The sequence below is a fragment of the Sinohyriopsis cumingii genome, chromosome 2 (genome assembly GCF_028554795.1).
Source record: "Sinohyriopsis cumingii isolate HCF-2022 chromosome 2, ASM2855479v2, whole genome shotgun sequence".
In the NCBI taxonomy this organism is placed as follows: Eukaryota; Metazoa; Mollusca; class Bivalvia; order Unionida; family Unionidae; genus Sinohyriopsis; species Sinohyriopsis cumingii.
The window spans coordinates 54,239,804-54,256,804 of NC_142962.1; the positions used below are offsets into that span (position 1 = coordinate 54,239,804).

Genomic DNA, 17,001 nt, shown 5'->3' on the forward strand with positions numbered 1-17,001 from the left:
TTGTACTTTGGTAATGGTATACCTTCTTCTGAGCCAAAGACCTGGCGATCGAACATTATCTCCTGGTATATTTGAAACTGAATTAGTCAATACAAGAAAGCGAGACAAAATAAAAAAAATAACTTTTATTGCAACATATGGCATTTTTGTCTAATAATTGCCATATAATTTTGACAATTTTTGGCTACAGATATAAATGATTGTGCTGGCGTGACGTGTTTGAATGGTGGTACTTGTATAGACTTAGTGGGAAGCTACCAGTGTACATGTCCACAACGTTTTAATGGAACACACTGCGAAATAGGTAAGTCACAGCTGTATAATTTCCATATGATAAACACAAAAACTATGAGTTTGCTTGTTAAAAAAAAGCTATTTACTTTAAAGCAATGTCAGGAACTAAGCACGGAGGTCCGGATCGTGCCACTAGTTTTTCGGGGTACTTTAAAATAATATTTGTTTAATTAAAACTAGGTGTGAATACATTCAAGCTGACTTGTTCAAATCAAGGGTCTAGGTGGTATGACCCAGGGTATTTGTAAAAGTTTTTTCTTTTGTTGTTTTCTTTCAATATGATCAAATTTGATTGATGATGCAAACACTTTAAGCAGTATTCCGATAGATAGAAGCCCTCTTAATGAAAAATTGAATACGAAAATACTTTTTTTCGGTAAAGGATAGGGATGGATTGTCATCGTGAAAATTAAATGGTGACCAAAACACAGGCAATCGTAAATTTGGAGAAGCTCTTTCATTGCCAAACAGTGCCGCCAATAATAAAGGTGCAGTTTATTTGCTTGAATAGGTAAGAAATACATAGAAAGAACCCCCACCGTTAATCGTTTATTCTTTGTGCTGATCTATATTTCACTAAATCACACGTTAATATATCTTATTTCGATTGGATCAGCCTCGTCAGACACACACACACACACGCGCACAGACACACACATAAACATACAGACACACATACATGCACACACACATAGATTTATTCACTCGACGGAAGTTTTAGTAGGAAAGTACTATACACCTCAAACTTTCCATAAAACGAGCGTAACATTAAGAAAACTGTCTTTTATTTCAGAATTAAAAGGATGCGATCTTGGTCCATGTCAAAATAATGGAATCTGCACAAATTTGGATGACGGTGGAATTAACTGCACATGCCAAACTGGCTTTGAAGGAATAATTTGTGAAATAGGTATACACACCCGACCAACAAAAAAAATACAACGCATGCAATATTTGATCAGTTCAAAAAAAGGGGTCACGCATACTAACCAAATTTTTTGTCAGTAACGAACAATTTGCATTCAGATTTAATGGCACAAAAGAGAACTTACTATAAACATCTTACTTACGTAAGACCTTGTTGATATTCCTTGAACAGTATCTTTCAGAACTTCTCTATGTATCGCATGTACCACTGCACCGGCGTGTGTGTGTGTGTGTGTGTGTGTGTGTGTATGTATATATATATATATATATATATATATATATATATATATATATATATATATATATACGGTATGACGGACTCTATAATTCCTCTTACTTTAGTAAATTTGGGAGGAAAATGACAGCATCCTTAGAAGACTGTATTACTTAATATATATGGTAAATACCATATGCTTATTTCATTTGACTTCAAGACCGCTCGTTTGATTTAAGTGGTTAGAGCGTCCGCCTCTGATGCTGGAGGTCGTGGCTTTGAACCCCGGCAGAGTCATACCATACATTTATAAAAATGGTATTAGCAAGAGATTTTACAAACTAATGGTTCTAAAACTCATCTTCTTGTTGGCTGAGTGGACTGATGCAGCCAAGATTAAGAAATTCGTAACTTCCTCGAACAGCGGATAATCTGATGTTGTTGTTGTTGTTGTTGTGGGGTTTAACGCCAATTTTCAGCACACGATAGGCTATACATGGCGGCCAGTATTAATGGTGGAAGAAGAACCCGGAAAACCCCGGAAAGAACCACCGACCCACGAGAAGCTACTGGCAAGCTTTCTCACATGCCCACATTGACTGAATCCGAGACTAGAACCGGCGCAGACAGAGGTGAGATGGCAGTGATCCGTAACGGAGAGCGCTTTAGACCACTCGGCCACGCGGGGCCCCAGCGGATAATCTGATTTCCTTTTATGGCACCATGAATTTGGCGTTTAAGCGACCCTTCGGAAAACTGATTATGCTACACGCACTCATCTACATATATGTGTCTATAAAGCCAGGATATTGTTTTGTTTAGAAAATTTCCTGTTTTGTAACATAAGTTGTACGAATACTACGAACATTTCTTAAAAAGTAAACGCAAAATGTTACAGTATTTAATTATATAGTGAACGGTACATTGGACTCTGTTGTGCCATAGTTGATTGCATTCGCAATTAATTGGTCAGCTTGGCTTGCGATTTTGATATTCATCAAACGGAAAGTTATACTTTAAACTATATGTATCTCTACAAATTTGACAACGAAAATGACCTTTATTGTAGATAAAGAACTCAATATCCACTTTCTAACAGGATTCTAGTATGCAAATTTTGATACGTTACTATACAGTTGTGGGTAAGGTTTACAAATAGAAAAATAAGTTTCACGATGAGATCCAATGTATCAATTATTAAGAAATCACATTGTGGTCTTTACCATGGTGATCCACCTTTTCTAATAATTCTTAAAATTAGCGTTCATTGTCTATTAAGGTTCTTGTTTATTGGGTACCTTTTCTTATCGTTTGTTGCGATTCTTTTTATTAATGGGATACCCTTCTAATTCTAATTAATGATTTTGTTTCTTGCATATACTTTTTGAAAGATCGTGCCCAAAATCCTGCGGAACACACACACACACACGCGCACGCGCGCACGCGCGTTACCAGAACCGGTAATCAGTAATGCCTCGGGTCAAGATTGTTTTCGATGCTATGGCTGAGCTGTCATTTTCTACTCTATTAATTTCATTATAAAACTTTAAATGCCAGACCCGGAAATCCATCTTTCAAGACGATATTGTGTCATACATATGCGATGAAATGACTGTAAAGAATGCAAACGACTTTATTATATGTCCTCTGTGTGTGTGTGTGTGTGACTTGGATTTTTAACGTAGCCTTAACATTAAAGGGCGATATGTCCTGAACAGATTTCCTGTCAGAAAATGCGTGTATTATCTATTTAATGTATAGTTGCTGACGAACAAGATAAAAATAATTCGCATTGTAATGCATTTTTTAGACAGTGTCTCTAAAATCATTTTTTACCACACGATATTACAGATATCGTACTAAAGACTAATTTGCATAAACTGTTCTCTATAAATGTCTACTCTCTTTATCTGAATGTAAATTCCCACTAGTGAATCATATATATATATATATATATATATATATATATATATATATATATATATATATATATGACCCCAGAATTGTTCTTAGACATATGTTTAGTGGTTTGCGTACACGAGTTGTTTATTCCCGAGACGAATATATATGTATCTCTGTGTGTGTGTGTGTGTATTAGAGACTTTTTCATTCGTACTCTACCGAGATTCGAACACAGGACCGGGGGTAAACGGGTAAACGGTACCCATCGCCTTGCCTGCACACACACCAGCCCATATTGCAACACGATTAAGCACGCATCACCAAAAAATGATGCGACTGACTCGGTGTTATATGTCTGTGTGTGTGTGTGTGTTGTTAACGGGAATGTTAGCACATAGCACAGTACTGATTAAAAGTTAAGCCATAAAAATATACTTTTAAATATAGAGCCGATTCTTTACCTGCAGATATTGACGATTGTGCTATTTCACCGTGCGTAAATGAAGCAACATGCTCAGACGGTGTGAACCATTATTCCTGTACATGTGTAGCCGGTTACACGGGCAGACTCTGTGAGGTCGACAAAGACGAATGTGCCTCCCAGCCATGTCAACACAATGCCACTTGTAACGATCACATTAACCTTTACACGTGCGATTGTCTTGCCGGATATAACGGGGAAAACTGTGAAATTGGTAAGTAAACGCATATTTCTCTCCTTTAAAATCTCCAATGAATGACTGTCACCGAGTATAGCCAGTTCCTTGGAATCCATGCTTATCCACTGGTATACCCAATTTTCTTGGTTCTCATTTCACAATGTATCCATCTTTTGTACTTTTTGGCGGGGTCTTTATTTTTCTTCAAATAGAAATTGGAACTATGTACCTTCATCTTCTTGTGTTTAAGATGGTCCTCGTAATCTGCCTGATTGATTGGTTTAGTTTGTTCGGTTGCCTTAATAGGAATTCATTTACGGCCATTTGATACACGAGATCTCTCTAAGGCAGCTGATTGGAAGAAGGTGGACTCTTTTTAATCTTTTGACACCAAAGAACAGTATTGTACTTAGACTCAGCTGTCGTGGGTGGGGCATTTTCAGTAGGGTTGGCTAATCGGATCCAAAATCGGAATTGATTAATCGCTCCCGTTCAATACATACAAATCGTTTTTATAGCAGTTCAAAGGAATCTCAGGTTAGAACGTTGTAAACGTATATGGGCCTGCAAAGTGCACCATACCATAATGCAGCACACTGCATAATCATATTACATAACAAATATTAAAGATCATCATTACATACGGATCTGGACCGTCATTATTTTGGTGCAACAACATAATGTATTTACCATGGAATTATTACAGAATGTCTCATTTCCTGATCTTGTTGCCAAATGACAAAATAAAGAAGACGATGATAGAGAATCGCCATCTTTGTTTCTACACGATATAATCCAATAGAGAGCTTTCTTTCACCTACAACAATGTTTCAATCGCTTCGTTTTTTAAATGGATCCAACGAGTATACTTCACTTGAAGATTATACTATTTGCCGTTGACAGTTTTTTGGATTTTACTTTAAAGTACCGACATTTTCAGCATATAAAGACAGCGTCAGAACTAAATAGAATCTCCTGCTCCCATTGGTTGAGAGATACATATTTATATGGAATTGTGTTTTGTATATTTTAATGACGTCCGTCATTGTCTTCTGTCTTTGTTTCAGGTAATACATCCCAACAATTAACCATTATCTTAGATTTATTTCCAAGCATTGCAATTACTATGTTCAATTAAACAAACTTAAGATAATTTAACATAGAATAATTGTCATGTTGGTGAATGGGATTTCTGCAAAATCGATTATCTAAGTTTTGCATCGCTGTCTCTTTTAGCAGACAGACTGATCGATAAACTGATTATTTACTTAATCATGTTAGCCCTAACTTTCATTCCTCCAATTTTTTATAGGATTTTAGATGGGGTGGGCGGTGGGGGTGATGTAGATATGGAGCGATATAATGGTAATATCAGGTGAGAAATTCTCCATAGGTCTCTCCAAGGTGTAACACTGCAAGAATCTAGTTTCAAAAACTGATTTTCTTAGGCAGGATTATTTTTGGTGTGTTTTTTAGCTGTTGTTGAAAATTGTCTGTTTTGCCAGCTGACAAACTGTGTGAGAAGGTGCAGTTTGAACATTAAAAAGAACACGTTTCTGTATATCGGATGAATGGCAAATGAGAGCAGTATTGTGTGTGGATGAATGAGTAGAAGTTGCTTTGTCAATTTTAAGTCAAAGTTTTCACCTTTGAGATAAATCAGATGCTTTCACGTGTCTACATGCATTTTCCTCTATATGAAATATCCACAAGGCGACTTATTCTCTGTTTATCATCTTTATTCTCATCCGCTCATTTTTGTTACACTTTCTCATGTTAATTAATTAAATTTAAATGTCATGCTAATACTAGGAAAGCGATAAGTTATATTATCAGCAAATTAGTTCGTTAACGGTATAAAATGGTTAATTGTTCTGTAATTTAAATGCATTCTTAACCGTATTGTATTAAACCGCTAATATTAATATATCCTCGTGTTTATCATTATAGACGTAGATGAATGCATAAGTAATCCCTGCTACAACGGTGCCACTTGTAGAGACCAAGTCAACGGTTTCCTCTGTGCCTGTGTGGATGGATACACGGGGCCGACGTGTACCAAAGAAATCGACGAATGCACGAGCAACCCGTGCCAAAATAATGCTACGTGTCGAGACTTTGTGAATTATTTCATTTGTAGCTGTGTGAATGGCTACACTGGAACATCCTGCGACACCAATATAGACGAATGTCAAAACTCCCCATGCAAAAACGATGCCGCGTGTCATGACCACGTGAATGGATTTACCTGTGAATGTGCCGATGGATATACAGGCATTTTGTGTGAAACTGAAATAGATGAATGCCAAAGTAACCCATGTAGAAACGGTGGAACCTGTACAGATCATGTGAATTATTTTTCATGCGGATGTGTTGATGGCTACACCGGTACTTCGTGTGAAACAAATATTAACGAATGTGCAAGTAACCCCTGCAAAAATGGGGCAACTTGTCTGGATTTTCTGAATTATTTCACTTGTTATTGCCAAGGTGGATATGCTGGAACACTCTGTGAAACAGATATCGACGAATGTTCAAGTAATCCATGTATAAACGGTGGAAAATGCAGGAATCATGTGAACCGTTTCTCTTGTGAGTGTGTTCCAGGTTACAGTGGACTTCTGTGTGGCACGGAGATAAACGAATGCATGAGCAAACCATGTCAGAACAATGGAACATGCACGGATCGCTTGAACTATTTCTCATGTGCATGCAAAGATGGATACGCGGGTGAAACTTGCGAAATTGACATTGATGAGTGTTCCAGCTCACCATGCCAGAATCGCGGATCTTGCATCGACCATGTTAAATATTTCTCATGCAATTGTGTACCTGGATTTACCGGTTCACTTTGTGAAACAGGTATTTTTTGCATTTTACCTTTAAAAGCATTAAAAAACAGCACATCATTTTAGATAAAATTAGACGTTTGAGCTACACCCTATCACTGTTCTTTAAATTTCACGTTCACACTTTGGTCATTGAGTTAATTAGTTTGGTTTGAAACGAATACAGACGAACTATAATTAATTAATTAATTTTAATTACTAGTAGATTAGATAATGATGATTTAAATAGGTATTGAATCAAATGCCAGTAGGCATATCAATGTTTGTTTAGTCTTTTGCATTTTTATTTTAGTTTTCGGGGATGTGTAGTTTTCTAAATGTCTGATCCAAAATAGCTTGAAAAATATTTTACACTATTTGTAGAAAAGGAACTAATTATGTCCATTTTTATTAGTTTACACAAATTTAATTATCTTGGGATCAAATAAAATATATCCTGGTTCCAAAGAAGTTCCGATCCCTGAAGCGTTATCATAATGGTACAAGTCCTCCTTATTGTATTCGTCATTAAACGACGTGAAGAAAAGAAAACAGAAAGATCAAGCAAATATATTTGTAACAAATCATCATTTCCTGTAAGTGAATATTTTTTTAAAACTCGCCCTTGCAACGAAGAAATTAAGAGAATAAGAAAGAAGAAATGAACGAAAGAAGAAACGAAAAGTAAAAGAAAAGGGCTTCTCTTGTGTGCAGAACCATGTGTGCTTCGATGCATTTTGCTTAACCAGGGTTCAAAACAACAATTTTTCCGAACATTTGTACAATACCGTTATACTCGTACAATAATGCATGAACTGTATCGACCATTATAGACCAAGCTTTCTGTCAATTCATGCGCCGGTCGGTCAGGATTTACACTGTTCATTTTATGCATTAGAGAGAACTAACGGCGTAAGCTGGGACATGTCGCTGCATTATGAGACAAGCTCCCTGTCGATGCTGTTCGCAGTCAAGAGGGCTTTATAAGCTAAAGAAAAATAGGATATGCTTTCGTAATATGTGGCAGAATGAGAGGACAGCGGAGTCGTAGAAATATGAATTAGAATTCTTTCAAAGATGAACATGAAGTCTGTATTGCTGAGCGTGTACAAAGGCCAGATGCTTACATCGAACTACGCTGTTCGAAGTTGGGGGAAAGTTATTCAAGGTGAAATGATATATTACAGGATATTGTTTTAAAAAGAACTACCAGTCTCCTAACTTGTTAATATATTGTTTATTTCTATTTTATTTTATCTGTTTTTGTAGACATAGACGAATGTGCAAGTAACCCTTGTTTGAACGGATCCACGTGTTTTGATTTCAATAATTTTTACGCCTGTGAATGTGTCCCCGGATACACGGGACGTCGCTGTGAAACAGGTTAGTTGATGATTTCATTATATTATCTTGCAGAATAGTTTATATAATCAGAGCAACAATGTTATCGGATTATTCGTTCTGTCGGTTTTGTTGAAGAAGTCTTAACTTGTATGGAGTAAAACACTCAAAAATATATATTGATTATTGCTTTGGATCTATTTTTCTCCGAAAAATACTAATATTCATTCTTTAGTAACTTTATCTCCATTCTTTCCCCATGGAAGAGAAAATGTTTTATCAGAAGTGACAAAGAAAAAAATGATCTTACACGTATTCTGCATATTTCAGAAATCGACGAATGTTCGTCTGGGCCGTGTAGACATGGTGGAGCGTGTTCAGATTTGGTTAACAGCTACAAATGTTACTGTCCCCGTGGATTTACTGGACAAAACTGCCAATTAGGTACAATATGTGATTGATTGATTTATTTATTGATTTATTGATTAATTTATTCGTTCGTTCGTTCGTTCATTCATTCATTCATTCATTGGCAAGTATTTCAATGTTACGTCTTTTGCGAATCCGATAATTGCACTCTGTAATTAAAGGTAGGAAATGCGCTAGTACATTTAAGTCTCTTTAAGAAAATTGATAAAAAGAATAAATGCAATGAATTTAGAGACCCCTGCCTAATCGCTAGAATGACTGTGTTACTTCAGTCAAAATCCACCATGTCACCGATAAGTTTAGCTGCAACCGCCAGTGTAGATAAAGATATACATGCAAACAAGACAGCTATCATTGTATCAATATTACTGGGAATTTTAGATTGACACTTGTTGCTTAGCATGAGTTTGTATCTGTCCTAAGTTTCAAGAGATGCTCTTGAGGGGCCATATAGACAGAAAGTCATCAGCGACTGTCATGAGTTTTGCATTTTACCGAGAACAAGCGCAGCGATACAAGCGATACACTCAGTCTGAATCGAATGTATACATACGATTGAGGATATTTTCACGAGGTATGGGAGCAAGATCGTTTGCGAGTTAAAAAGAAGGATTTCCACGCATACTAGCAAAGTATCGGTTTTCTAATTTATGCACCACATTGTTCATTTTTCAGATATAGATGAATGCGCAAGTAATCCTTGTATGAACGGCGGAACATGTCAACAAGGGACCGGTTACTTCAGTTGCACGTGTTTGAAGGGATACATAGGGGTAGCATGTGAGATAGGTATGTTGCAATAAACCTTCATTCTTCCTTTCTTTCTTTCCTTACTGGTTAGAGTGGCTACGAGCCTAATGGGGATAGTGCTAGTAGAGATCCTATTTTTAGGCTAGGAAAGGAGTTTGAGAACTGGTTTAATCAATGACCGATACCCCTCCCATACTCTTATACAAATAAGTAAAATAAAATAATAATACAGATTTATTATTGATTTTCTCAGTGCAAAAGAAGTGCTTTTTATTAATAAAATCTGATGAAATATTACAAACAAGAGAATTTAGTACTGTGTTTGTTACTCATTGTCATAAAATAAAATCGAAATATCCCAAAACTGTATTCGTGTGGCAATTAGTGGAAGCTCGCGCGACAGCAGACACTTCTATGGAGCTTACGTTTTCGTTAATTATAGCCTTGTTAAATTCTCACCATGCTTGCTTGGCGTGAATCATTATCAAGGTATGACAATTCATGCTACGAGATGATTACTGGTCACATATACCATTGGATCAAGATCCTAAGCCATTGAAACTTTGCGTTAAGGCTTTAACTACATTTTTTCACTTCCATTTCCTAAACTCGTTGATAGATTATCATCATATTTGACATGAATCACTAAGACGCTACGACGCTTGATTCTATGAGAAGCCACGAGAAGCTACTTGGTCCCTACTATCTTGGAGTCAAGGTGAGACACGTATGCGTTAAGGTTTTGGTCAAATAATTTTCGTTTGCTTATATTTCCTAAATCGATTGATGGATTTTAAATCACACTTGAGACAAATTAGTATGAAGTTAAGACAGTTAATTCCAGGACACGCTTACTCGCCCTTTGGTGTTGGTGTCAAGGTTGTCGTCAAAGAAAATGTGAGATAATTTATTTTGTGTGTAAAGGATTTAATTTTGCTAATATTTACTAAACTACTTTATCGATTTTCTTCATGCTTGGCATATATCATTAAGAGCTAAGACGATTTATTATGTAACACACTTTCATATATTTTACAGCAATGCTCTGATAGTGGGCTCGACATGCAGCAAAATGATACTAACAGCTGCCTCGCTAGGCGCTTGGAATTAAGAAGTTAGTGTTAGGACTGGTCAGCTTGGTGTCAGGATAATGTGACTGGCTGGGACATCATGCTACATGTCTGCGGCATTATGCTCCAGTGCTAGACATCACTATGAACGCCACACTGCAGACATCGTAGCAATATGACTAAAAAATTATTAAAACTAGGTTAAACAATCCAAGTCACACAGCACAATGATGTCCTATTTCCGTTCAGGCCGGTCACGCCATATATGCTAAACATCAAGATTACGGGCTCGATCAGTAACAGCCCGGGCTTCCAGTACGTCGATCCGACACTTGCAGACATGGACAGGTACCAGTCTAACTAGTACCACCTCGTGATAATCATTCGGCATAATAACACGAGTAGATTCCCACGCCTCAACAGACGTCGCTTCCCAATTTCTCTACACTCTGCCACGAGAAGAGCCTCTTTACACAGCGACTGTCTTGAAGTTATGGTAACTAATTCAGGGCGTTCTACGCGTTTAGTGAGCAATAGACCTCGTCCCTCTTCCCCAGGTAAGTTTCACGCGTTCCATGGGACTGTAGCCTAACTCCACGCAACGAGGATGATATTGCTCGTTCTACCAGTACCGTCATCTATTCTACCCTACCAGAGGGCGCGGAAAGATTCTCCCTTCCGAGCCTCCATTGAGAACGTTTTTCCGCCCTCGGAGCTTTGTCCTCGGACTCTGTGTCCATCAACAACATGCACCGACGCTCCAGCATCTGTTGATCTTACGAGGAACGGAGGTTTCAATTTTATTTACGTTCTCAGTCTGGGAGAGTCGCGTGCTTTCTGGCCCACCATCATCATCAGTTCGTCGGCGGTTCGAACATTTACACACACACTCCAGCGTTTCATTCGGAACCGCTGCAATGACAGTGATCTCCCTGCATTGGTGATGACATAGCCACACTCTATACGTATGGAACGGATGTCCTTGGTTGACACTGCTCATTTAATGAGCAATATTGTTACCCTGACTTCGTTGTTGGACTTAGCTCTCTATGGCTATGTTCCAACCAACAGAACATATGTTATCTTCTTCCACTCAGACTACATCATGGCATGCATGGGAGTCGGTCTCAGGCTAAGAGCTCGGCCTTTTTCCTCTACCGTATGTTTAACGTCCCGATGGACGAAGTGCGCTAACAAGACAGCAAGGAAATACAGTTACCTCCGTTTCGCAATCACAGCGTCGATACAGTGATAGTGCGGGGAATCAACAAAATAACACAGATGTCATTCATAGGACACAAACCACTGAAAGCCGTCTTATCGAAGCTCCAACAATTTCATACCATTCGGATATAGCAGCGAGAGGGTTCTATCGTTCGTTCCACACCATTTCCTTGCTCCCAACGGCACAGGACTCTCTACGTCTGGTCATCTTTCCATTTATTCACGCCCTATGGTTCATGATGGAAACGCCTCAGCACATTTTAAACGATACCCAAGAGGGATACTTTGCCATCTCTGTCGGTTTAGACGGGGGCATATCTTCAGGTCTGTATGTACAAGGCTCTCATGGCGTTCCTGCAATTTACCAACAGAATCGTATATCACTTCAGGGCACCCCGATTGCGGCTCCACCTCGGCCCGGGGTCTTCCATCATCTGACGAATCGAGTAATGACGCATGGCCGGACCATTTCTATTGCGTCAACATCAAGTTACCCGGACAACATTATGCAGCGAAATTAGTGAATTAGTTCTAACCAGTCATGATAGCCTTTGTTACCAATCTGGACTTCTCTCATCAACAAGGCAAACTCCGTCCTAGTAGCATCTCCACCATTTGTTCACCGACGTATGGACTTCAATACACAGGCACCATAATGTCTCCCTCAGGATTGGTCACTGAAAGGCCGATTGTAGGATCTTACATTCAAAGAATTCTATCCGCACGGAATAGCTCAACGTGTCAGCGGACATCATGATCCAAGGTCGCCTTCTGTATTGTACGAGTGGAGTCCTCATGTTTGCCCACTGGATCATGCTCTCATCATGTGCACCCAGCTGAGGCACCATCGGTGGAATTGGAGCAACCTAACGTGGATCACGGTGGGTATGCATCTACGTGTCCACCCGTTCGTGGTTAGTCTTTACCAATGCAAGTACGAAAGGCTGGGGAACCCACACACTACCATCATTTCGGAACACCAGTAGTGCATTATCTCCCCAGGAATGATATCTTCAGATCAATAAATCTGGAAAGGACGGACATTGTAAAAACTTTCATTGGGACAAGAATGTTTAGAAGGCAAGGGAGTTCTCATTCTGTGTGACAACTCTACAGTGGTGACTTTATCTCAACACAGGATTATATCAATCCTATAATGGTGATTTATCCCCAACAACAAGGAGGACCTCAGTCCCCAGATCTTTGCGTCCTGTTGTGAGACTTATCTCAAATAACAAGGAGGAACTCGATCCTATAATGGTGATTTATCTTCAAGAACGAGGAGGAACCCAGTCCCCAGACCTTTGGGGCTTTATGAAGTAGTGTTGTCGTCAACAAGCCTTACACGTTCACCATATACAGGGTCTCCTCAACATACAGACCGACCCTTCGTCACAGAACAATTGACTAATACAGAAGGAATATTCTTTCCATCCCTCGTTTCTCACTCAGATCTGTATCCGATGAGACCGACTACTGGTAGGCCTTTTTGCGACAATAGAGAATACCAAAAAATAGATGCTTTGTCTCTCCCGTCCCAGAGCGAACAGCTTGTGAAGTGGACGCCTTATCGTTGGATTGGACCAACCTGAACTTGTACACCAACCCCCAACACCTCTGATTCCAGTGTGATTCAGAAAGCAATGGAATCAGTGTGTAGCCTCGTCCTCATCGCACCACTACGTCGGGAAGAGTTGTTGATTAACTACTTCATCAATCTTGCATTGGAAACTCCGCAGAATTCAAGGTTTCCTTCATCTATTCGTATATTCACGACAGTAGTTGTTTTATCTGTCTGGATCATCTCAAACAGGCCCTCAAATTCAACATTTTCGCAACCAGTCGTGGAGATAAACGCTTAGGCGCTATGGCCATCCACTCCGAAGCATATGAAGTCCAGAGCACAGTGTCACCCAGTGGTGCCCAAACGTGCGTATCTTACCTCTCCAGGCTCTTTGAAGAGAGCAAGTTAGCACCTGGTACGATCCAAGGTTAACGCTTCACGATCGCTGACACCTTTCGTCATCATCGGAGAGAGGATATCGGACAAACCCAGGACTTATCCGACCTTCTCACCAACTTAGTGTCTACACGGCCGGAAACGTTAACCCTAGGCCAAAAGTGGAACCTATTTTTGGGATTAACCTGACTGGATATAGACACATTTTGAACTATTTTCAATGGCATATCTGGCGCTCCTTTTCCCACCAAATCTCCTTCCTCATAGCATTACCAACGTCAGGCATAATTCTTAGACAAGACGGGTCAGTTTTATTTATAACGGCATCCTCTTTCATTGCCGAAAGCTGTCTCTCTTTTATGGGTAGTTAATCTCTGTCACGAACCCTGTCTACTCAACTAAATGCCACTTACAAGATGTAGTATGTGCTTTCAGGTAATTTATTAATATGAACAGAGTCGTTTCGTCGATGGATATCACGCCTCTTTCTACTTATTAAAGGACAGTAATATCGATTGCAACAGAATATCACGTCCTGGAGTAAGGAAGCCATTCTCTCAGCATATAGGGAAATAACCTTATATGAACGTTTACGCACTTCACCTCATGAGTTTCGAGCAGTTGCCATCAACCTAGTATCAGACCGGAACGGTTCATTAGCCGACATCAATAAAACATATTTGCGGGGGTAAATTTAATCCCTTTTCAAGCCGCGCCCTGACAGATGGAATTTCATCCAGTCAGGTTACATAGAAGCTGTTCTATTACCTTAGGGGACGGGAGATGATATCTCTGGGGTAAAGGGATGTACCTCTCCACCTCTTATATATTCTCCTAAGGTATTATGATTGGGTAAAGTATTCCAAGAGGAACACGATTTTTCCTAGTGAAATATGTTTCTCAGAAAATACTTACCCAACCATAATGCACAAACACCCTCCAATCCTCTCCGCAGTTACATCCATAGGAAGCGTGCCTTCTACTCCAGTACTAACTGGATTATTCTTGCACTGTGCCGCAAGTCTTATATGTAAGGGGATATCACTCTGCAGGACCGCCAAATAGATCGGAAGACAACTGTTGGCGGTAGTTCTAAGGTACTGTGATTGGGTAAAGTATTTTCGAAGAAACATATTTTATTAAGAAGAATTGGTATCGCCAGATTTGCAAAGTTTATTTTATTGTGTTCTGATTTCTACATAGAATTATGAAACCTGTACACAAAGAAATCTTAATATTGTTAGAAAGAAACGTAATGTTTTTCTATAAACTTTTGGAAAAATATCGACAGAAGACTTCAACACGAGATTTATCTCGTCCAGGAAGCTAATGGATATTATGATTCAATTGGATTTCCTTTTAGATTTTTGTGAAGGTCGGAACAAACGGGAAGGGCACACGATCTGGATGATTTTCTGTGTATTGGGTGTCAAACCTATGCAACGGTTATATTTTGTTTCTAAATACATACAAACGTTATTTACACTCTGGTTAATATAAAACTGACATATGATTCGATCCCTCTCTGTAGTTCTTGAAGAGATTAGCTGTTATTATAGCCCTTTTCTTTCCTTTTCACGGGTGATAATCGTTCATTTCAATTTAAGAGTTAAAAAGCTTTTCTTATAAAGTCCTCTGCGTCTGTCATATTTAAATAGTGAAAATTGTTATCTTAGTTTCAACACTTATAACATTCATAATACATGGATATACACTTTGACCGCCATCGCTGGCAAAACTTAATATTTGCGCATTGAAGAGCTTCTAAGTTCAAAAATGGTTCAGAATTCAACGGTCGGCAATTACAGGCTGGAATGAAGCAGAATGTATTATATTCAGTGTAAAGTTTTGTGTCTACAATGACTTGAAAACGGATCTTTGCATATTTTGTGAATTTGTGAATTTCTGTAATGAATTTGAATGAACCCAATATATTTTCAACTCGAATGACCCATGCCCTATTGCAAAGAATGTAGCTTATGTAACTACTTGGAGAAAGTGTATATTGGTTTAGTATTGAAGAAATATAGAAAAGACAACAGAGAAGTACAATTAAAGTACGAGAATATATACACATTGAGCAGAGATTACATACATAGTGAGATAAATGTCTGTAAAACTGAAAATTCATACGCAACCTATTTTTGACTTACAGTACCAGCTGACACATTTAACCAGATCGTTGTTCCTATCGCCATCTCCATAACTTCCGGTGTCCCACTCCTCGCCATTTTGGCATTCTGTATTGGATTCTGCTGTCGAAAAAAACGTAAGAATGGATGATGGATTCTCTCTCTCTCTCTGTCCGTCTGTCTGTCTACCTTTCTCTCTCTCTCTCTCTCTCTCTCTCTCTCTCTCCCCGTCTGTCTGTCTACCTTTCTCTCTCTCTCTCTCTCTCTCTCTCTGTTGACCACAGTTTCAGATTTACACGTGTTCACATATGGCACAAGTCTTTGGTCATATATTTTATGCACACTTTAACACTGTAACATTCAAGAATCTTTTTATTTATTTAGTGACGCAGCTAACAGGTACTCAAACATTTAATTTGAGCTAAAGCGTAACCTGAAAAAGAAGTCAAAAAATCGTTCGATCCCTTGGATAGAAGTTCAGCTTCCTTCTGTACTTTTGAATTTGTGAATTGTCTTAGACATACCATGAACATCATTTTTTATCATTCTTTATAGCATTTAGAAACAATTTAGATGCAAAAAATATGAACCAACATGATGATTGGGAATTGTACCGATATTAGAGGATTACAGTTCATCGGTCTAAAGTCGAAAATTGTTCCAGTCGTTATAAAACATCTCATGTGTGACTTATATTTCTATGTACGATCGTCTATGCCAATATTTGTGATATTTGCATTTCTGCACAGTTGTTATTAATATCTTGGAACGCGCAAAAGAAGGGTTTCAGTGAATTATCACTGCACACTACATACATGGCTCCACATTGACAAAGTCTCTTAACTTGAGTGTACGCAAACCAGCATGAAATTGCCTTTATCGTAAGTCGTATGCTTGCTAGATTGTTACAAGTCAAGCTATGCATATTTAACAGATATATGTATTGAAATGTATTGTTACCTTGCAGTCTCGTGTATATTAATTTGTTTATTTATTGTAAGCTATCAAAATCAGAATTTCTGAGTACACCCAAGTAAAGGATTTGTTTCTCAATAAATCCGACTGGAGATCATACAAGTGTGAGATCGAGATTTCACTCTCAACCAATCAAATTTGTCGTTACTACAGTACATGTTTGTTTTCTGATTGGCTGACACAAACTCGATGTCTCAAATTCAAATTCAGACTCAGAAGTTGTGTGATTTCCAGGCCTACCCTCATATTGGTTAAAGTCCTCCTGCAAACTCGAACCCAAATTGCATAGCTTACAA

The 17,001-nt window shown here is 38.6% G+C and overlaps 1 protein-coding gene across 1 annotated transcript in view; it reads left to right on the top strand.

Moving 5' to 3' along the window:
- Window positions 1-17,001, top strand: part of LOC149804882 (uncharacterized) — a 117,706-nt gene that overhangs the window by 6,227 nt on the left and 94,478 nt on the right. The window contains exons 8-15 of the mRNA XM_089933354.1: window positions 191-304; window positions 1,088-1,204; window positions 3,805-4,032; window positions 5,947-6,858; window positions 8,094-8,207; window positions 8,496-8,609; window positions 9,270-9,383; window positions 15,754-15,867. Of these exons, the coding sequence (XP_089789480.1) occupies window positions 191-304; window positions 1,088-1,204; window positions 3,805-4,032; window positions 5,947-6,858; window positions 8,094-8,207; window positions 8,496-8,609; window positions 9,270-9,383; window positions 15,754-15,867 (1,827 nt within the window). The remainder of the gene's footprint in view (window positions 1-190; window positions 305-1,087; window positions 1,205-3,804; window positions 4,033-5,946; window positions 6,859-8,093; window positions 8,208-8,495; window positions 8,610-9,269; window positions 9,384-15,753; window positions 15,868-17,001) is intronic.